Source organism: Acanthochromis polyacanthus, chromosome 4 (genome assembly GCF_021347895.1).
Source record: "Acanthochromis polyacanthus isolate Apoly-LR-REF ecotype Palm Island chromosome 4, KAUST_Apoly_ChrSc, whole genome shotgun sequence".
Classification (NCBI taxonomy): Eukaryota; Metazoa; Chordata; class Actinopteri; family Pomacentridae; genus Acanthochromis; species Acanthochromis polyacanthus.
The window spans coordinates 3,938,140-3,962,259 of record NC_067116.1 but is presented as its reverse complement, the minus strand read 5'-3'; the positions used below and the strand labels follow the sequence as shown (position 1 = coordinate 3,962,259).

Here is a 24,120-nt window from a genome sequence, read left to right as displayed (position 1 = left end):
CTGATTGTAGAACCTCAGATTCAGGAGGAGCAATGTGGATTCCTTCCCAGTTGTGGACCAGTGGACCAGATCTTTAGTCTTGTGGAGCTGCTGAGGGGGTCATGGGAGTATGACCTGCCAGTCCACATGTGTTCTGTGGATCTGGAGAAGGCCTGTGACCGTGTTCCCCAAGGGGCTCTGTGTATTTTAGATGTTTTCAGTCCTTTTGTAGCAGCACTGACATCTTCCCAGTTTTAGCCTTCATTCGGTCCTGGTGTGATTGCCCCAGCCCCTGCAGAACCAGACTTCATTCTAAATATGTCCAGTTTTAGATCACATCTACTGTGTTCAGGCTGTAACATGCAGCAGCATCTCAGGAGGTTTCTCTGAGGGCAAAGGGAGCCCCATGCTGTTAGTGAAGCCTCCTGATAAACTGCTGCTTCTCCTGTCAGCAGGTGGTAATAAATAGTCGGTCCAAACATCCCAGAAACCTCTTTCTGCTGACTGAATCAGGACACTGTGGCGTCTCCTTGACCTGCTCTGTTTCCTCCTGCAGAGGCTCAAAGCTGCAGAGTCTCCAGAAGACGAGCTCCAGGCTCCAAAGGCTTCGCTGGAGCTGCAGGTAATGACACGATTAGAGCTTCTGTATCTGGGAAAAAGCGCCATCAGTGGGTTTATTTTACAGCTCTGACACCAGCAGCTGACTTTATTCAACTGTCATCATTGTGTCTGTGGATTAAACCTCACAATAATGACAAAATTTATCAGCCAGAAACAAGAAAAACTGATTTTTTTAGGTGATTTTAAGCTTTCAGACAGCCCTCGACCTAATCATGTGTGACAAATGATTCCATCTGGATTAAAGTAAATTCAATTAACCAAACATCAGGTGCAAATTGAGTAAATAAGAAACAAAAACACGACAAACAGATGCAAAATGAGCACAGAAATACAAAACAACCACAAGGAGACACAAAAATGCCACAAAGTGACACTAAACGCCCACAGAGAGATGTAAAATGGCCGGTTATATTTGTGTGCTGTTGTCGACACTCACAAAGTTTCCCTTTGTTGTGTTTGATCTGCTGCTCCACTGAGCTGATCAATACGTTTGATCCGATCATTCAGTCCTGCAGAACATCCAGCAGCAAACAGACGACAGCGAGTTCTCCTCCTCTGATCAGCCCCGACCTGCACCAAGCTAACAGAGGTAACACAACAGACACACAACACACTGCCACCAGCGGTAACACGACAGTAACCTGCTCTCCTCCTCCTCAGATCCGTCCTGCTGTCTGGTGGTTCCTGGTCAGGAGACGCTGCTGGAGATCTGCAAAGGACGATCAGGACTCGGACTCAGTATAGTGGGAGGAAGAGACACACAACTGGTAACGCACACACAGCACAGACGTGAAAACAGCCGCAAAGACATGCAAAATGACCAGAAAGAGACACACAATGATCACAAAGAGACACAAAACTCATCATGTCATGTATGATGACAATAAAGCCATTCTAGTTCTAGATCAGGGGTCGGCAACCCGCGGCTCCGGAGCCGCGTGCGGCTCTTTCAGCCCTCTGTTGTGGCTCCCTGTAACTTTGGAAAATAAATTGTTCTGCCTTTCAGGCGCGTTTCAATCCATTTTAATATAGAGAGTTTTATTGTGAAATTACCGCTCTTATTTTGACGTGTCACTCCACCGGATGTGCTGCTGGGGTTTTTTCCCTGGGACACGAGAGCACAAAGTTAATGCAAAGAAGATGGAGAAGCAACGCCTGTAGTTTCACATCGTTTTGTACTCAAGAATGTCAAGCCTGTATATTAAAGCTCCACTCCAAGAAAGACACGACTTTGAGTCAAAAGTACTCACGAGTACTAAGGTTACTCACAAGAACACGTCTCGATGTCACATCCAGGCAGCAGGTCAGAGAGTCAGAGGAGTGTCGTCTTGGAAAATAGGGCAGCGACTTACCGGAGAAAAGTTATTAGCTAAAGATAAATAGAATTTACAAGTTAAATAGACATTCACAAAATATTGATTTCCAGCTAACATTAAGTAACATATGAGGTCCAGGAGCAAAAATGACATTAACCAACTAAGATAAATATTAGTGGAAGGACACAATTAAAAAAATGAATCTATCTAATTAGAGGCTTTGTAATTAATTAACCACGACTGATTAACAAGGGCATAGAGGTAAAAAAGTGATATATGCAGTGTTGTCTTCATTTTAAATGCCAAAAGGATTTTGCGGCTCCCGGTGTTTTCTTTTCTGTGGGAAACGGGTCGAAATGGCTCTTTGAGTGTTAAAGGTTGCCGACCCCTGATCTAGAACAACCACAAAGAGACGGAAAACACAGAGACACAAGATGACCACAAATAGACACACAATGATCACAAAGAGACACAAACAAACCACAAAGAGACTGAAAACAGAGACAGAAAAAGGTGACAAAGAGACTCAGAACAACCACAGAGACTCAGAACAACCACAGAGACACAAACTGACCACAAAGAGACATCAAACGACCACAAATAGACATAAAATGGCCACAAAGAGATACAAAAGAACCACAGAGACAGAAAAACAAACAAAGAGACACAAAATCCCCAAAGAGATGCAAAAACACGACGACAATGAGGTGTAAATGAGCCATACAATGGCACAAAATGAAGACAGAGAGTATCAAAAGAACCAAAAAAAGACCCAAATCATTTATGATGACACACAAAAATGACACCAGACATGAAAAATGACCATAAAAAGACACAAAACGACCCCTACAAGACAAATAAAAACTGGTTACACACACATCTGTTGCAGGAAGTTGTCAGAATATTCATGTGGGTTTGGGTGCATGTAGTCAGAAACAGTCCTGACTTGGTTTGAAGCAGATCTAATTAACAGAACTTTAACAGACTGGTAGAAACTCTGTCCTGTTCTCTCTACCAGGACGCCATCGTGATCCATGAGGTCTATGAAGAAGGAGCTGCAGCCAGAGATGGACGTCTGTGGGCCGGAGACCAGATACTGGAGGTACTGACTGCTGCCAGTGGTAGTACTGCTGCTACTGCAAGTATTACTGCTGGTACTGTGGTTACTGTTAGTACTTTAACAGGAAGTAGAAACACATCAGAGTTTACCACATCTGACAGCAAGGCCAAGGCCTGATAAAGATGGAAAGATACTGTAAAGAGACAGAAAACAACAACAGTAAAGAGACAAAATGACTACAAAGTAACACAAAGCAAACACAGAGAGACACAATATACCCACAAAAAAGGAAAACTTTCACAGTGAGACAGCATAGAGACAAATACAAGCAAAACAAGATGGTAAACCACCACAGAGACACAATATGACCACAAAAAGACACTAAATGACTAAATGAATTAGACACAAAGCAACCACAAGAAAATGCAATATGACCACAAAGACTCACAAAGCAACCACAAAATGACACAAAGCAACCACAAAGAGACACAAAACAACTACAAAGAGACACAAAGCAACCACAGAGACACAAAACAACTACAAAGAGACACAAAGCAACCACAGAGACACAAAACAACTACAAGGCGACACAAAATGACCACAAAGAGACACAAAGCAACCACAGAGACACAAAACAACTACAAGGCGACACAAAATTACCACAGAGACACAAAGCAACTACAAAGAGACACAAAACAACTACAAGGCGACACAAAATGACCACAAAGAGACACAAAGCAACCACAGAGACAGAAAACAACCACAAAGAGACACAAAACAACTACAAGACGACACAAAATTACCACAAAGAGACACAAAGCAACCACAGAGACACAAAACAACTACAAAATGACACAAAATTACCACAAAGATACACAAAGCAACCACAGAGACACAAAACAACTGCAAGACGACACAAAATGACCACAAAGAGACACAAAACAACCACAAAGAGACACAAAGCAACTGCAAGACGACACAAAATGACCACAAAGAGACACAAAACAACCACAAAGAGACACAGAAGAACTACAAGACGACACAAAATGACCACAAAGAGACACAAAACAACCACAGACACAAAAGAACTACAAGACGACACAAAATGACCACAAAGAGACACAAAGCAACCACAGACACAAAACAACTACAAGACGACACAAAACAACCACAAAGAGACACAAAACAACCACAGACACAAAACAACTACAAGACGACACAAAACAACCACAAAGAGACACAAAACAACCACAAAGAGACACAAAACAACTACAAGGCGACACAAAGCAACCACAGAGACACAAAACAACTACAAGACGACACAAAATGACCACAAAGAGACACAAAGCAACCACAGAGACACAAAACAACTACAAGGCGACACAAAATGACCACAAAGAGACACAAAGCAACCACAGAGACACAAAACAACTACAAGGCGACACAAAATTACCACAGAGACACAAAGCAACCACAGAGACACAAAAACAACGATAAAATGACACAAAATTACCACAAAGAGACACAAAGCAACCACAGAGACACAAAACAACTACAAGGCGACATAAAACGACCACAAAGAGACACAAAACAACTACAAACAGACACAAAACAACTACAAGGCGACACAAAATGACCACAAAGAGACACAAAACAACTACAAACAGACACAAAACAACTACAAACAGACACAAAACAACTACAAGGCGACACAAAATGACCACAAAGAGACACAAAGCAACCACAGAGACACAAAACAACTACAAAATGACACAAAATTACCACAAAGAGACACAAAGCAACCACAGAGACACAAAACAACTACAGAGACACAAAACAACTACAAGGCGACACAAAATGACCACAAAGAGACACAAAGCAACCACAGAGACACAAAAGAACTACAAGACGACACAAAATGACCACAAAGAGACACAAAACAACCACAAAGAGACACAAAAGAACTACAAGACGACACAAAATGACCACAAAGAGACACAAAACAACCACAAAGAGACACAAAACAACCACAAAGAGACACAAAACAACTACAAGGCGACATAAAACGACCACAAAGAGACACAAAACAACTACAAACAGACACAAAACAACTACAAGGCGACACAAAATGACCACAAAGAGACACAAAGCAACCACAGAGACACAAAACAACTACAAAATGACACAAAATTACCACAAAGAGACACAAAGCAACCACAGAGACACAAAACAACTACAGAGACACAAAACAACTACAAGGCGACACAAAATGACCACAAAGAGACACAAAGCAACCACAGAGACACAAAAGAACTACAAGACGACACAAAATGACCACAAAGAGACACAAAACAACCACAAAGAGACACAAAACAACTACAAGGCGACACAAAATTACCACAAAGAGACACAAAACAACCACAAAGAGACACAAAAGAACTACAAGACGACACAAAATGACCACAAAGAGACACAAAGCAACCACAAAGAGACACAAAACAACTACAAGACGACACAAAATGACCACAAAGAGACACAAAACAACCACAGAAACACAAAACAACTACAAGGCGACACAAAATGACCACAAAGAGACACAAAACAACCACAAAGAGACACAAAACAACTACAAGACGACACAAAATGACCACAAAGAGACACAAAACAACCACAGAGACACAAAACAACTACAAGACGACACAAAATGACCACAAAGAGACACAAAGCAACCACAGAGACACAAAACAACTACAAGACGACACAAAATGACCACAAAGAGACACAAAACAACCACAAAGAGACACAAAACAACTACAAGACGACACAAAATGACCACAAAGAGACACAAAGCAACCACAAAGAGACACAAAACAACTACAAGGCGACACAAAATGACCACAAAGAGACACAAAGCAACCACAGAGACACAAAACAACTACAGAGACACAAAACAACTACAAGGCGACACAAAATGACCACAAAGAGACACAAAGCAACCACAGAGACACAAAACAACTACAAGACGACACAAAATGACCACAGAGACACAAAACTACAAAACAACTCAAAATGACCACAAAGAGACACAAAACAACTACAGAGACACAAAAGAACTACAAGACGACACAAAATGACCACAAAGAGACACAAAGCAACCACAAAGAGACACAAAACAACTACAAGACGACACAAAATGACCACAAAGAGACACAAAACAACCACAAAGAGACACAAAACAACTACAAGGCGACACAAAATGACCACAAAGAGACACAAAGCAACCACAAAGAGACACAAAACAACTACAAGACGACACAAAATGACCACAGAGACACAAAACTACAAAACAACTCAAAATGACCACAAAGAGACACAAAACAACTACAGAGACACAAAAGAACTACAAGACGACACAAAATGACCACAAAGAGACACAAAGCAACCACAAAGAGACACAAAACAACTACAAGACGACACAAAATGACCACAAAGAGACACAAAACAACCACAAAGAGACACAAAACAACTACAAGGCGACACAAAATGACCACAAAGAGACACAAAGCAACCACAAAGAGACACAAAACAACTACAAGGCGACACAAAATGACCACAAAGAGACACAAAACAACCACAAAGACACAAAACAACTACAAGACGACACAAAATGACCACAGAGACACAAAACTACAAAACAACTCAAAATGACCACAAAGAGACACAAAACAACTACAAGACGACACAAAATGACCACAAAGAGACACAAAGCAACCACAAAGAGACACAAAACAACTACAAGACGACACAAAATGACCACAAAGAGACACAAAACAACCACAAAGAGACACAAAACAACTACAAGACGACACAAAATGACCACAAAGAGACACAAACAACCACAGAGACACAAAACAACTACAAAATGACACAAAATTACCACAAAGAGACACAAAGCAACCACAGAGACACAAAACAACTACAGAGACACAAAACAGCTACAAGGCGACACAAAATGACCGCAAAGAGACACAAAGCAACCACAGAGACACAAAACAACTACAAGGCGACACAAAATGACCACAAAGAGACACAAACAACTACAGAGACACAAAACAACTACAAGGCGACACAAAATGACCACAAAGAGACACAAAACAACTACAGAGACACAAAACAACTACAAGGCGACACAAAATGACCACAAAGAGACACAAAACAACTACAGAGACACAAAACAACTACAAGGCGACACAAAATGACCACAAAGAGACACAAAGCAACCACAGAGACACAAAACAACTACAAGGCGACACAAAATGACCACAAAGAGACACAAAGCAACCACAGAGACACAAAACAACTACAAGACGACTCAAAATGACCACAGAGACACAAAACAACTACAAGGCGACACAAAATGACCACAAAGAGACACAAAGCAACCACAGAGACACAAAACAACTACAAGACGACTCAAAATGACCACAGAGACACAAAACAACTACAAGGCGACACAAAATGACCACAAAGAGACACAAAGCAACCACAGAGACACAAAACAACTACAAGACGACTCAAAATGACCACAGAGACACAAAACTACAAAGCAACACAAAATGACCACAAAGAGACACAAAGCAACCACAGAGACACAAAAGAACTACGAAACGACTCAAAATGACCACAGAGACACAAAACTACAAAACAACTCAAAATGACCACAAAGAGACACAAAACAACCACAGAGAGGCACAAAACTACTACAAAACGAAGCAAAACAATCGCAAAACAACCACAAAGTGACTACAGAGGAAAGATACCATAAAGAGACGCAAAATAACATAAAATGACCACAAAGAGATACAAAACAATTGCAAAAAGACACCAAACAATCAGAAAGACACAAAATGATCACAAGAGAATGCTAAACAACCACAAAAATACCAAAATGTCTATAAATAAACACAAAACAACCACAGAGATACAATATGACTACAAAGAGACCAGATTCACTTGGATGATTCAGTTCCATTGTGATGTTCTGGTTCTGTTGCTCAGATCTGAGATATTATGGGATGTTTGTCTGATGTCTGCTGCTGGTTTTACTGCTTCTTACATTCACTTCTGTCTGCAGTAATGGAACATTAAAAACTGTATCATAGTGACCAGAAGGACTGCAGTATTATAGAGGAGATGTCTCCCCCTGCTGGACAGACTCTGATACACACCTGTACCTGTATGTGTGTGTTCATGCGGGTTTCTGTGTGTGTTGAGGTGAACGGCGTGGACCTCCGCGGGGCGTCTCATGAGGAGGCGATCGCCGCTCTGCGTCAGACGCCAGCGAAGGTCCGACTGATGGTTCTGAGGGACGAGGCCCAGTACCGGGACGAGGAGAACCTGGATGTGTTTAAGGTGGAGCTGCAGAAGAGGAGCGGCAGAGGGCTGGGGCTCAGCATCGTGGGGAAGAGGTCCGCCTTAAATCACATCCTAGGGTCTCAGTTCAGAGTGTTGGCGGGCCTGGTTGGTCGTGTAGTTCATGTGTCCAACATTGTGTGCATGTCTGTCTGTCTCTGTGTTTGTGTTGTGTCTTTTTGTGTGTGTGTTTGTGCATCAGAAGTGGTAGTGGCGTGTTTATCTCAGATGTGGTCAGAGGGGGCGCCGCTGAGCTGGATGGTCGGTTGATGCAGGGCGATCAGATCCTGTCGGTCAACGGAGACGACACCAGACACTCCTCACAGGAAGCTGTAGCCGCCATCCTCAAGGTACTACGCAGTACAAAAGTACGAGTACCACAATGTAGAGGCAGTAAAAGTATGAGTACCACAATGTAGAGGCAGTAAAAGTACTAGGACCACAATGTAGAGGCAGTAAAAGTACTAGGACCACAATGTAGAGGCAGTAAAAGTACGAGTACCACAATGTAGAGGCAGTAAAAGTACTAGGATCACAATGTAGTGGCAGTAAAAGTACGAGTACCACAATGTAGAGGCACTAAAAGTACTAGGATCACAATGTAGTGGCAGTAAAAGTACGAGTACCACAATGTAGAGGCACTAAAAGTACTAGGACCACAATGTAGAGGCACTAAAAGTACGAGTACCACAATGTAGAGGCACTAAAAGTACTAGGATCACAATGTAGTGGCAGTAAAAGTACTAATACCACAATGTAGAGGCAGTAAAAGTACTAGGACCACAATGTAGAGGCACTAAAAGTACTAATACCACAATGTAGAGGCAGTAAAAGTACTAATACCACAATGTAGAGGCACTAAAAGTACTAGGACCACAATGTAGAGGCAGTAAAAGTGTTAATACCCCACTATAAACACAGTGAAGATACTAATACTGTACTGAACTTTACTTTTGTATCCTGGACGAGGCCCCAGTTTATTATGACTGCTTGAAAAACCACAACTAATAACAGGAAGTGACACAAAAAAGTTAAAGTTACAATAATGCATGTGAACCTGAATCAACATCAGAACCTCTGTGAGGGTTCATCAGTAGATCAGGAGTGTTGACGTGTTAATATTAAAACTATGCTGGAGCGTCCAAGCAGTTTCTACTTCCTGTCTGTCAGGTAACAGGCGAGGTTTGTTTTTACACTGAGAACAGCAGAACCACTGATCACTGATCAATAACTGATCAATATCTGTTCTGTTCACATCCTGCAGTGTGTTCGGGGTCCAGTTCTGTTGGAACTCGGTCGACTCAAAGCTGCTTCCTGGATCTCATCCAGACGGAACTCACAGGGAAGTCAGGTGAGTTCAATGCTGGAGGTCCAGAGGTTCTGGTCCAGAGGTTCTGTCTGAAGGGACGGTTAGTGGTTCTGAATGGACAGATAAAAAAAGAGACACAAACCAGCATCCAAGAAAAAACTGTGAATTTAAGATTATTTCTACAGATCAGAGTTGGAGGTGAGCTGGTGTTCTGAGCTGCAGCGAGTAAACCCAATCAGGAACTTCATAGATCTTCTAGAGGAAGCAGCGTTGTGGAGATCCATCTGGACATGTGTTGGCAGAAAGGGAACATTTTCATGAAAACAGCTTCTATTTATGAAACTGGGATACTCTGAGATTAATTTTTAGGAGTTAAATTGTCGAACAGAAGAACTTTGAGGTGGAACGTTCACCATCTGGGAGCTCAGAGGAGGAGACTGTGTCCAGAATAGTACAGATCAGTCCTACCAGGTCTGGATCAAGTCCACGCTCAGTCCTAAACCAGTCTACAACCAGTCCTAAATGACATCCAAATGCAGGATAAATCCATCGTTACAGAGTCCTTTTCCTGGAAAACCTTCTAAATGTGAACCTTTGGTACACAGAGATGAGTTTATAGGAGCCAAATCTTTATCAGGAGGACTTTAAAAGTGACCATCTGGGAGTTGGGAGGAGACCGACTGTACTCCAGCAGGATGCAGATCATTTTACACCTACTGGAGGTGTGAACAGCCTGTTTCCTCCTGGACACTGAAGGAGGCTGAACCTGGAGGAAGCTGAACTAATGTGACGGCTAAATAAGGCCTTTAAACACATCTTCTCTCCAGAGAGCAGCACTAGAAGGTTTTCTCTGGTTTACAAAGAACAATGAAACGTGTTCGATGAAAGTCAGAAATAATGATCAATAAAACTCTTCTGCTCCTCTCAGATGAGTCATGTCAGCGGGAACAGCTCAGGTGTTTTGGCTCCGCCCCTCACTCAGACCCCGACATCACCTGACACCTTTAGCTCCACCCCCGTCCTGCCCCTCAACAACAACACAAAGTCCTCCAGTGACATCACTTCCTCCTCCACCAACAGTCCAGGTACCAACATGGACACTTGATTGATTACTGATGGTATTGATCGAAGCAGGAATCAGTTCTATTGATCAGTTTGTGTTTCTGTTTGCAGGAGTCGATGGAGGTCTGAGAACTGTGGACATCACCAGGGTAAGTCTGACGGGCTAAAGTTCCCTCTGATGGGTCTGCAGGTGCCAAACCTCCAGTTCAAACTAGTCCTAAACCAGTATGAAACCAGTCCTAAATAGCATTCAACCCAGTCCTACATCAGTCCCAAGCCAAATCCAACCCTCTCTAAAACAGGAACCAAAACCAGTCTAAAACCAGTCCTACACATTCCAAACCAACCATTAACCAAGTCCAAGCCCAGTCTACAACCAGGCTTAAACTGAATCCAAATCCAGTCCCAGAAAGCATCTGAAACCACTGTAAGACCAGTCAATAACACATCCTCAAACTAAGTGCAAACCCAGTCCAACATTCAGAACTAGTCCAAACCCACCTTAACCCTTTAAGCTTCAGTGTACCGCCGGCGGTACACCTACTAATTTGCATAGGAATTTCAAGAATGTCCGACGGCTGCAAACACGATTATACAAACACTATACACCGATGGAAAGCTTAGATTCTCATGAATCCGCCGGTATAAACCACTTTCAGATGCGATTACCACAGCGGGTGAGAAAAACACATTTGTCCGACAAAAACAAATATTCATCCATCCGTTCTCTATACACGGCTTCAAAGCACACAGCGCGACTCACATTTCCGGGTTTATTATTACACACAGAAAAAAAGATTCCACAAAAAACGGCCATAATCCAACCTTTTACATCAGATGACACAAGCCAGTAAACTATTTTGTCCAAAACATGTCCTGAAGTCGGTATAAAATCCCCGAATCGGTCGTTTTCAAGGAAATGCACCTCCCGATGCGCGTCCAATATTCCCCGTATTTTTCGTAATTTTTTTTATTTAAAAATAGAATATTAGCGATTTTTTGTACTGAAAACGGCTGGAATTGACTGAAGCTTAAAGGGTTAAACCCATTCTAAAACCAAGTCAAAGTCCAACCCTAAACAGCATTCAAAATAAAAAATCTAAAACCAGTCAAAAAGTTAGAAAAACTCACTTCTAAAACCAGCTCAAACCCAGTTTCAAACTGGTTTTCTCCTGAGATGAATGCAGTCTAAAACCAAGTCCAACTCCAGTCCTTAACAAGGTCCAAAACCACTCTTAAACAGAGTCCAGAACCATCTTTTTGCTTGTTTCTGATTGGTTCCCTCCGTTTCCCCTTTAGAGCCCCACCGACTCCCTCGGGGTGAGTATAGCAGGAGGGAAGGGCAGCCCTCTGGGAGACATCCCCATCTTCATCGCCATGATCCAGGCCAACGGAGTGGCTGCCAAGACACACCAACTAAAGGTGACCAGAGTCTGGTTCTGTCTGGGTTTCACCTAAAACCAGGAAACTACCTCAGATCTCGAGGAGATTTAGATTCTGGTGTGGAGGATAAAATTATGGTTTGGTTAGACTAAGGTTAGTTTAAGGCTAGATAGAAGCTGTTGAGGTGGGAAAAGGTGAGACTGAGGTTAGATAAATGTTAGATGAAGGTTGTGATGGAAACATTCATGTTTCAGGTTGGAGATCGTCTGGTCAGTATTAACGGTCAGTCAGTGGACGGTTTGTCTCACAGTGAAGTCGTCACCATCCTGAAGAACAGCTACGGCAACATCAGACTGAAGGTACAACACACACGCAACATGCAACACGGTAACGCAACCAAAACACAGCAGCACACCTGAAACACAGCAGTGCAACCAAAATGAAGTGATATTATTGGCCTGCATCAAGCAAAGAAAGCAACTAAGGAGACAAAACTACTAAAATCAGGTTAACAACCGTACAACGCGTCATTTATACCTGAAGGATAGTAGAGAACCATCATCTTCAGGAACAAACTCTTAGATGATCGTAGGAAAGCAACAGTAGAAGTAACGGCTGTTTAGTAGTGAAAGTAAGCACATTTCCACATGAAGGGAACTCAAAGGATTGGGACTAAACAGCCGTAGCTCTAAGAAAACCACTGATCAGTGAGGATGATAATAAGAATAAAGCTTCAGTTTGCTGTGGAGCTTAAAGATTAGACTCTGGATCAATGGAAGAAGGTCATGTGGTCTGATGAGTCCAGGTTTACCCTGTTCCAGAGTGATGGGGTTTAGCTTTAGTTTTGGTCCTGAATTTGTGCTGGTTTTTGACTTTTTTAGGACTGGATTCTGACTGGTTCTGAATGTTTTTTTGGATTGGTTTAGGTATGATTTTGGTCCTGGCTTTAGACCTTATCAGGACTTTTTAAAGACTGGTTTTACAATGTCTTGGACTTTTTTAGGAATAGTTTGGGTTTGATTTTGGTCCTAATTTAAGACTTTTTGAGGACTGGTTTCAGACTGTCTTAGGCAGGTCTTAGACTTTTTTTAACCCCAAGAACACCAAACCTACCACCGAGCATGGTGGTAGCAGTATCATACTCTGTGGAACTGGAGCTTTCCACAAAGTAAACTGAATAATGAAGGAGGAGGATCACCTCCACGTTCTTCAGGTTAACCTAAAACCATCAGCAGAAGGTTGATCTTGGACACAGTTGGATATTTCAACCAGACAATGAGTCCAAATACACATCAGACGTGAGGGTCTGGGGGTCAGGCATATGGGTTCTGTAAAGCGCCTTTTGACAGTTTGACTGTAATTGGTGCGATATAAATAAAATTGAATTGAATTAAAGAAATGGTTCCATCAGGCTAGAATGAAGGTCCTACACTGGTCTTCCTAAAGTCCTGACTTAAACCCATCAAGAACCTGGAGAACCAAGAAAGAAAGACAACTAAATTTGTCACCTTTCTGTCCCAGGCTTGAGTCAGTTTAATTGATATTATAATGATACTGCCACCTCCATGCCTGACAGTAGTACCCAGAGGAGTCAAAGATAAACCAGGCGATGGGGGCATCAGGGTAAGAAGAGAGGTGGATGAAGTGATGCCCTCATCATGGCTAGTGGGGGTTAGGGTTATGATCTGAGGTTGGTCAGGTTCACCAACGTTATGTTCCCAAAGAATGAGGTCAGCTGATACCTGAAGATACAGAATGACCAGGTCTTTACATCAGTGGAGTTTTTCTTCATGTTCCAAGATGACGATGCCAGGATTCATGGGCTCACATTGAGAATGAGTGGATCAGGGAGCATGAGATGGATTGTCCTCCACAGAGTCCAGACCTCACTGAGAGTCTTTGGGATGTTCTGGAGAAAACTTTGTCCGACTCTCCTGACTCGTTGTCAGAGTTAAAGGTGGTCCAATAAAATATTAAAATGTGTAACTTTTTTTGAATGAGCGGTGTATTTAAGTCATCTGCTAAAATGTCCTGTAAAACTAAATATCATAATGTCAGGGCTGCAGCTCCAACCAGACAGGACATTGTTCAGGTGTGTCGTTGTGATTCCTTGTCATTTATTCCTTCTCCTCGTTGTGTGTTTGTATCTCAGGTTGTGGCCGACACCAACATCAGCGCCATCGCCTCTCAGGTGGAGAGTTTGTCGAGCAGCTCTGGTGTTTCAGCGAGTACTGACACAAACACAGCCGATCCAGAGTGAGAACGCGTGATTATATTTACATACATGTAGGTAACACTCACCTGAGTCTGACTCCTCCCCCTTCCTCCTCTTCCCAATCAGAGGGCCTCGTCCTCGCAGCATCAGTCTGGAAAAAGGCTCAGAGGGACTCGGCTTCAGCATCGTGGGAGGATTCGGGAGTCCACATGGAGACCTGCCCATCTACGTCAAGACAGTCTTCAGCAAGGTGGGAGTCACTGTTTACCACCATGGTCGTTTGTTTGTTTGTTTGTTCATTCAGCTGTAGAAAGATGTTTCTCCATGCTGATGTGTCTCTAATAACCTGCTCCTCTGTTCTCTGTTTCTGAGCCGTGCTGCATTTACAGACCCTTTCCAAAAAATTTGAATACGGTGGAAAAGTTTATTTATTTCCATAATTCCATTCAAAAAGCTAAACTTTCATAGATTATAGAGTCAGGGCCCACAATTAAACAATTTCAAGTATTTATTGGTTTAATTTTATAGAATTTGGGCTTCCAACTCATAAAACCCATGAAAACAAGAATTCAAAAAAAAGAATACTGTCAAGAAATCAGCCCAACTTTTGCAGGGCATGAATGTTTTAAACTGAGTGACACACACTAATCATCTACTAAACTCAGGTGGCATTAAATTGCTTCAGTTTGGTTCAATTGTCTGAGTTTGATTCAATATGGGGAAGACTGCAGACTTGACAACTGACCAGAAGAGCATCACTGATACTCCATAGGATGGGTAAGCCACAAAAGTTCACAGCTCAGGAGGCTGGCTGTTCAAGCAGATCAATGGAAAGTCTAGTGGGAGGGCAGAATGTGGCAGGAGAAGATGCACCAGCACAAGAGACGACCGTGGGCTTCAGACGATCAAACAGAGAAGATTCAAGAATGTGGCAGAGATCCAGAAAGAGTGGAATGAGGTGGGAGCCACAGCTTCAAAAAGCACCACATTCAGACACATCCAGGAGACGGGCTACAACTGTTGGGTTCCTCGGGTCAAACCACTTCTGAGCCTGAGCAGGAAGCGTCTCAACTGGGCCAAGGAGAAGAAGGACTGGACTGTTGGCCAGTGGTCCAAGGGCCTCTTTTCCGATGAAAGTAAAGTGTGCCGTTCATTCAGGAATCAAGTCCAAGGGTTTGGAGGAAGACGGGTGAGGAACAGAACCCAAGCTGCTGAGGTCAAGTGTGAAATATGCAGTCAGTCATGATCTGGGGTGCAGGTGTTGGTGAACTCTGCTTTCTTACATCCAAGGTCACCACAACAGTCTACCAGAATGTTTTAGAGGACTTCATGACTCCTTCTGCTGAGGATCTGTACTTTCCACCAGATGCACCCGACAGTCAGTGCTACATGGCTCTGGTATTAAACCAAAGCCTCCAGCCAGTGCAGCTCCAGCTGAGCCATGAGCTGAGCCACAGACATGGGAAGCCTGTAGGGGTTTTGTTTTGTTTTTTTGTGGCCACAGTTCCAAGACAAAAAAGGGAGGTTTGTACGGAGAGACAGAAACTTAGCCGCTTAGTTCAGCAGGACCTGGCCCTGCCCATACCGCCAGAAGCACCAGAACCTGGTCTGATGCCCATCACAGTGCTTGAATGACCAGACCTAAACCCCACTGAGAATCAAGAGGAAAATGAGGGGCATTTTTTATCCTGCACCGTAGACGCTTTTCTGTCTTCAGACTTTTCCTCTCCTCCTCTCCTCATCTGTAGATGTTTCACCGTGCTGAGTGGATCTCCACCAACCTCTGTTCACTGTTTCTGAGCTGTGCTGCATTTATTTTGTTGAGGAGTTTCTTAATTTTTTGTGGTTCTTTTGTTTCTATTTGTACTGATGTTCTGACTCCTTTGTTTGAGTCGTGACTTCTTTTTTTGGGGGGGGGGGCTGACAAATGGTTTAATTTTTGCGTTTTTTAAGCGTTTTATGGTTCACACAGTTCAGATGCTGCCGTCTTCTTGCTTCAGTGTTTCAAAAATGTTTCTCTGTTTCTGTGTTTTTTAACAACTAGCTGGTTAACCTGCTGTTATCACTCAGAAAAAGCCTTTAAAGTTGTTCTTAAACCAACAGTCAGCAGGAAATCAGTGAAGTCTAATAAGATGTGAATCCACGTCAGTGAATAAATGGATGGACTTCTGTTGATTTTGCAGCTAAATTTATCTGATGAATGTAAAGGTTTCATGGAAACCGTCAGTTCATGCGTGTCGTCCTGCACACGCAGCCTTAACATGTTCCATGTTTCAGGGGGCGGCGGCCGTGGACGGGCGTCTGAAACGAGGCGACCAGATCCTGACGGTGAACGGAGAAAGTCTGCAGGGAGCGACGCATGAACAAGCCGTCGCCATCCTGAAGAAACAGAGAGGAACCGTCACGCTGGACGTCCTGTCATAACACACACACACACACACACACACACACACACACATGAACAGACGGGTGACATGTTCACAGACTGTCGGACTACTTTCATCGATGATCGTCAACTCTGAACTTCCCAACATGCAAAAAAATGGAAGAGCATCAGACGGTGCCAAAACACACAGACACACAACTACACACAGACACACAACTACACACAGACACACAACACGCATGTCTCTCTATGTTTGTGAGGACTTTCTGTAAACCTGATGCTGAACCCTCACAAACACAGACTCTCACTGACGTCTGCAGATGGAGCTAACAGAGTTTCTCAACCTTTGGTTCGGGGCCACATGTTGGGTCACATGACGTTTGTTTGGGTGTAAAGGATCCTCACCTGGTGATGAAAGTGTCCCACCTGACAGGTTCTGGTTCTAGAGGCGGTCCAGATCTGAACCTTCTACCAAACCAAGCGACTCATATTTACACAAATCTGTAGCAGAAACCTCCAACCTGTGGTTTCTACAGCTTCATGTGAACCAGGCAGGTGTTGATCGCTTGTTCAGCTGCAGGCTTTTGCTTCTTGCAGTCACAGAGTTTCCTGAACCGGTTCTGGTAGACGAGTACTTGGGTATTTTCCTTCATGACAGCTTCACATCTCCTTATATTTAGTGTTTCCCAGCAGAAATCAGCTCTTTGGGCTCTAAAACTTTGCTTTGTTTTTGATGGAAAAACGTTGAGAACTTCAGATTTAGGTTTGTCAACCAGAACTCCATCCACTCAGACAGATGATCCACCTTAAACATCTGGTTCCTGTAGGTTCCTCTGGTCTTTGAACAGGTGAGTTGATTCATTAAGTTTAAAGTTGACCAGTTTCCAAAACACACGGACGCAGTTTTTCCTGCCTAGTATGTATTAGTATGTTAGCATGCTAATGTTTGCTAATTAGGAGCTAACGCTAAAAGATATTTGATCAAAAAGCAAAGTTTGGACACATGAAAACACTGACCTGATGAAAAGCAGAAGAATGTAGTTGAATAATGGATTTGTCCAGAGGTGTAAATATCGTCATAATCTATTAATTATTAAAACCTTTGATTGCAGTTTCTTAAATGTGAACTGCATCTTTAGGACATTTTAAAACATCACCTTGATCTAAATGATGGTTATTTTGTCTTTTGTCCAACATTTTAAAGACCAAACACTGAATCAGCCGTTCAATGATGCAGCTACTTTGTTTGACATTAAAGTTTTCAGTAGTTTCAGTTTCTGTTGGGAGGAACACAAACGTCTGCTTTAGATTTCATGCTAGTGTTTAAAACAACCATCAGCCTCATGGTGGGAAGTCAGCAGGACGGAACAAATACACCCAACGGCTTCTCAATATTTCCTATTGAACAAAGAGAGAAGAGAGATCTGAGGCCTGATGTTCTTTAGCTGATGAAGGTTGAGAAGCTCTGTTCTGAGATCTGCTGATTCACACAATCCTCTGAAACGCACGAACACGGAGTCGGACGCTTAAATCCAGCCTGGACCAGCTAAACAAACCGATCTGAGGATGGAGGACTTTTATGATCCAGAGGAACAAAAAGGGAAGATCTGATGGAAAGGTGTGACCGCTGCACATGCTAGCTTAGCGTCTCCCCTGTGCTAAAAGCCTGATTAGCTCTTAGCTGTGGAGTAGCTGATGTTATAAACGGATAAGTGGTTCCAGATATCATCAGTTATCTGGTTTGTAGCTGTTTCAGAACCAGTAGACCATCAAAGAACCAGCTGCTGACGGAACTGGACTTTATTTTCTAATCGGTACTGAGAGGTTGAGGAACTTTCCCAGGTATCGAGATGTTTCCACAACAGAACCAAAACCTAGGAGGATCCAGTAAAGTAGTCCACCAGTTATTAAAAGCTTCCCTTGTTTCCAATGCAGTGTAGGAACTAACGACTTTGCCGTAACACCGAGAAAACCAAACAACCAACAGTAGTACCTGGACAGAACCCCAGGTCTCCACAGGAAATAGAACAAAGGAGGCTTTCTGTGTTTGACGATGTGGAGGATTTTATTGATAGCGACGTTAGAGAAGAGATTAAACACTGGGTTTGTTGTTCTCTCCAAGTTTAACCAATCAGCTTTCAGACCTGCACAAGTTGTTCAGAGCCATTAAAAAGTTTTTGTTGGAGCATTTTTATCCTGAACGTCTGAAAACATTTCTTCATGTTTGACCAATAATCATATAGTCCCACCCAGCAGTTCTGGGTTCCACTCAGCAGGTCCTAACCCTGGAGAAAGAACTTCTTTCCCTCTAACTACGACCCTAAAAGTGCTTCTAGAAGACGGTTCCTGTGGTTGGAACATGAATGTTAAAGCTGCCCTAAAGGAACCAGACCATCTCATCCTCTACAGAAAGCAACAACAAAGTCCCTGAACTCTGTTGACCTGTCAGCTACAAAAAGCTGCTTCTGCTCTCCATCATTACTGTCGGACAAAAACTACAAACAAGACAACCTGGAATAATTCTACAAAAAGCTCCAGCGACCTTTACTAGTCAGATGTTTCATGCTGTTTTCCACTGCAGGAACCGTCCTCTAGAACCTCTTTCAGGGCCGTTTTCAGGAGAAAAGGAAGTCCTCTGGGTACTTCTGATTGGTCCTAAAAAACTGCTGTGTGGGAACAGATGATTGGTTAAACTTGGAGAAGACAACAAGCAAAATTTTTCTGTCTTTTGTCAAACATCACTGTCAACAACAGAACAAACCTCCATGATTGTTTCCTATGTAGAACTGGAGTCTGCTAACTTCTGATTTTTGGTGCACTCGAACACGATGGAAACAGGAAGGCTCAAATCGCTGACTAAGGGCCTCTTCCTGTCCGTGTTAGCACCACCTAGTGTCGGTTCTGAAGTCCTGCAGGGGAAACTAAGAAATTGACCAAACGGACTTTTTTTCCTGGAGTTTAAACTCTGGTTCCTGTGGTGGAAGAAGCTGTTTGGGGGAAGGTCCTGAACTGAAGCTCACTGGAGGTACATTTTTTGAGTCTGAAAATCACTGGGAGATTAAACTGTAATTCTCTTGTTTTATTTTAAATTTGTTGCACTAAAAGTTAACACGAAGGGGAAAAATGTTGAATTTAATTTTGCCACAATGTAAAAATGTTTGAGTGCGTTTGGTGGAAGAGGGGAAATCCAGTGGATCAGCCCCAAGGCTTATTCGTTTCTAAGATAACTAAAGTGTTAAGTTATTTTCATTTTTAAAAATGGGCACAAATACTGGAAACACAAAATCTGTGTGGATATTACAACCTGCAGCATCTAGAGGACAAAAGAAATCAGCTGTTTGCTTTTCAAAAATCTGCACAATTTCGTTTCAGACGCTGGACAAATGGAAACTAACATTCATGAGAGAGACTTACTTATTCAGCAAAATGTTCTTTTAGATCCACAAACATTTCCATACAGGTTCTGTTCAGTCTCATAAGTTCAGTTCTGTTCTGTAAAGTCCTAAAACGTGCCATCATTGGATAAATTCTGTGTTTTTCTTCATAACTCTGATACTTAAAGGTGAACAAACTCGTTATCTTCCACTAATGAATCCATGCTACACATTAAGCAACATGCTCGAGATGTTGGTTACTGCGTGTCTCCATGGAGATGAACCTCAGGACTTGGTGGGCATGGAGACCTCCTGTCGCCCCCGGCAACAGATACAGTGTCTTCCACATGATTGTTGTCATAGAGAGAACATTTAAAACGCTTGTGTCTCCGTGGAGATTTTAAATATTTTCTAGAAACAGGTCTGAGTGTAAAAGCAGCAGACCGGCATTCAGTGAAATCCTCTTGTTCTCAATAAAAAAACTGGAAGGAAAATAGAAACTGTTTGATGTAACGGCTCTGGATTGGTCAGGTTTACCAGATGTTTCCGAGTGTGGAGGAGCTTTTAAAGTAGAAAACTAATATCTGGAGTTAAATCATCTAAAGTCAAGGTTCAGACTTTCAGGTTTTGTCATTTTTTATGTCATCATTAAACAGGATTTGTTAGAATTTGGGTCTAAACTCTGGCGAGCTAATGCTAGCTTTGTCAGCTAGTTCAGTTAGCTAGTCATTTAGCAGCAGTTACTGTGTGTAAATAAATATCTATTGTCAGAAAGTTAGCATGCCTCAATAAATCACAGATTCAGGTGCATAAAAGACGTCTTTAGTTGTGTGAAGTAGAGCATAAAATCTTTAAGTTTTTCAGTTTAGTTCAGTTAACTCGTGTTTATGAAGCACATTTGATTTCCTTCTGCTCAAAACTCCCCTTTATTTAAGCTAGCAGGCGATATTTTAGAGTCCCGTGTCTACTTCCTGTTTCTGTTAGCATTGCAACCTAACAAAACTTTAAAAAATGATAACAAAATTAAACAAAGCAGCCTGAAAACAATGTGCCTGTTTTAGTTCAGTCCTGTTCAAACATCTAAACACTGAGCAGCTTCCATCTGAGCTAACAGGCGTCTTCTACGTTAGCACTACAAGCTAGCATAGCTCCTTAAATTAATAAGGTATTTTTTATTTTGAGAACTAAAACGTAGAATCTGTAAGTTCTACCATTTGATTCAGTTAACTTGTATTTGTGGCAAACATTTTAAATTATCCCCGCACAAAACTCCACGTCTTTCCCACTATTTCTACCTTTAGCATTACAAACTAGCATGGCACCTCAAATGACACCTTAAGATGCAGAAAAGTTTTGTCTTTAGTACATTTATTTATGTTTCATTTGTGTCTGGACACATGATAAATTGGTGTTTTGTAAAATTCACACAGTTGATAATGAGATGGAGATGTTTGATTATGCAAAGCTAACGTCCTGCACACACTTTTGTCCATTAGCAATACACGCTAGCATGCCTCAATAAATTCCAGATTCAGGTGCAGAAAAGATGTCTTTAGTTTTGTGAATTAGAGCATAAAATCTTTTCAGCTTAGTTCAGTTCACTCGTGTTTATGAAGCTTATTTTATTTCCTTCTGCATAAAAAACTCCACTTTATTTAGGCTAGAAGGCGCCATTTCAGAATTCTGTTTCTGTTAGCATTACAAGCTAACATAACTTAAATAATGTCAACAAAATGGAACAAAGCAATCTGAAGACCATGAGCATTTATGAAACTACACAGAAGATAGTAAAATTCATTAGTTATTGGAGCATTTCTTCTTAATTTGAAGCATGTTTTGTTATTTGGGGTAAATGTAAAACTGTTGATTTTTGTCATTTTGGTTTTTATTGTAAAGCCGATCATTTATTAAAAGGCTAATGCTAGTTAACTTTACAACAGTTTCTTGTACTTTAGCTGCTGGCAAACATCTAAATATTGAACCTGACTATTTAACGGAGAACAAGAGGATCAAGCTGGACGTTGGCCCACTGTAGCTTCTAATCTTCCATTTTCCAGCTGTGACTTTTCAGATATATTGATGTCTAATCGATCAGCAGCAGCTTCAGGCGTCATGAAGGGAAATAATCTGTTCAGAGCTTCCTGAACTTTATACATATCAATGAGTGCAGAATACTTTATGTTCACGTTTTATTTCCTCATAATTGTCTTAATTTTTTATCTGTAGCAGCGACAGTAGATGAACTTTAATTTATTTTTTGACCTTTCTGGAAATTAACGTATTTTTTGTTGTTATGTTATGATGAGCACTGATGTGTGTCTTAAATCACAATTAAAACTCTGCAGCTTCACTTTGGGTTTTTATTTACGTCACATTTATCACAGTCACAAACCAGCCGGGTTACTCTTTGTTTTACAGTTCTACAATTCTACAATTTCATTTAGCAGACACTTTTGTCCAAAGCGACGTAAAACACAAGCAAGAATTCAGACATAAGGAAAAACCTGTAGTAAGTGCAAAAAGTTTTTACATTACATAAGTAAAATGGAATTTTATGGTATTTATTGAGAAAATAGAGTGTTCAGTTTTATATAATTCATACATGAAGACTAACTCACCAGATTTTAACAATTCCATGACAAAAGGAAGTCATGAACTCAGTGTGGTGTTAAAATCTGGTAAACGAGATAATCAGTTACCATAATGATCTCTCTATAATCGATTCATCAGAGTATTTTAAATCTACAGCTTCTGAAATTTGAATATTTCCTCTTTTCTCTCTTCTTCTATGACAGTAAACTGAACATCTTTCTCTCTTCTGACTCCCCATCAGCCCGATGTGACGTATTCAACGGTCGGAAACTAAAAGATAATCAGTTTATAGCAGCGGAGTCAAACTCATTTTAGTTCAGCTTAGTCCCACATTCAGCCCAAGTGGGCCGGACAAGTAAAATCACAGAATAATACCCTATAAAAAAACACAACTCCTAATGGTTCCTTTGTTTCACATTTAAAACAGAAGCGAGACAAAAAGGAAACAAAAGCACAAAAACGTGACAAATGACTGACAAAGACAAAAAAACAACAAAAACAGACAAAATATTACAAAAATGAGACACAAAACGGCAAAAAAACCAATAAGAAATCTAGTATTTTACTTTCTGAGCCAAACAACTTGCCATGGTCTAGAAATGATTTTAAATTTATAGTTTTACTAATTTACAATCTGCAGTTAATGTCTTCTCTGTAATTTTTACACTTTGAGGACCTGATTGGACCCTCTGGAGGACCACTTTTGGACCACGGGCCTCATGTTGGACCCTCTGGTTTATAACAAAGAGATTAATCAAAAATCATCAAATCTGATGAGCTGATTTGATGATGACACCAGAAATGTAAACGTTTTTGCTCCAAAAATGACTAAAATCAAACAGCTGCTGATCCATTTTCTGCTAGTCGTCTAAATGTTGGAGCTCTAATTTGAATCTAGTGGAAAATGAACATCCTACAGCTGTGTGATGGTCCAGAACAGAGACAAATTACTTCATTTTTTCTCTGGCAAAACTTCCAGGAAACTTTGAAGTAATTATTCTCACATAACAGACTCAAAGTTTTATCCCAGTTTGTGTCTCCAAACCTTCACAGGTTGTTTTCCAACCCAGAAGAAACCAGAATAAAACCGCTGGATGTCGACGTTCTGTCGTCTTGTTCTGCTTCACAGGTTCTTCTCATCAGGAACATCTGGTCTCAGAGTGATGCTGAGTGTAGTAAGAGGTGTTGTACTGCAGTATGTCATAGTATAGTAAGTTGTGAGTATGTGATAAAGTATGTGGTGTCGTAATATAGCATATGGTGTTGTAGTAAAGTAGGCCGTAGTAAAGTATGTTGTAGTAAAGTATGTCATCGTACAGTATGGGATGTCAGAGTATAGTAAGTTGTAGTGTAGTATGTCATAGTATAGTCTCTAGTGTTGTAGTACAGTCTGTTGTAGTGCAGTAGGTGG

At 41.6% G+C, this 24,120-nt stretch overlaps 1 protein-coding gene across 1 annotated transcript in view; it reads left to right on the top strand.

The window, feature by feature from the left end:
* patj (PATJ crumbs cell polarity complex component) overlaps positions 1–22,467 on the top strand; it is a 168,280-nt gene extending 145,813 nt beyond the window's left edge. The window contains exons 36-49 of the mRNA XM_051947482.1: positions 536–601; positions 1,108–1,189; positions 1,261–1,367; positions 2,935–3,018; positions 8,251–8,444; positions 8,591–8,738; positions 9,653–9,739; positions 10,626–10,782; positions 10,871–10,908; positions 12,059–12,181; positions 12,397–12,501; positions 14,295–14,398; positions 14,484–14,607; positions 16,635–22,467. Of these exons, the coding sequence (XP_051803442.1) occupies positions 536–601; positions 1,108–1,189; positions 1,261–1,367; positions 2,935–3,018; positions 8,251–8,444; positions 8,591–8,738; positions 9,653–9,739; positions 10,626–10,782; positions 10,871–10,908; positions 12,059–12,181; positions 12,397–12,501; positions 14,295–14,398; positions 14,484–14,607; positions 16,635–16,781 (1,566 nt within the window). The 3' untranslated portion in view covers positions 16,782–22,467. The remainder of the gene's footprint in view (positions 1–535; positions 602–1,107; positions 1,190–1,260; positions 1,368–2,934; positions 3,019–8,250; positions 8,445–8,590; positions 8,739–9,652; positions 9,740–10,625; positions 10,783–10,870; positions 10,909–12,058; positions 12,182–12,396; positions 12,502–14,294; positions 14,399–14,483; positions 14,608–16,634) is intronic.
* The last annotated feature ends 1,653 nt before the right edge of the window (positions 22,468–24,120 follow it).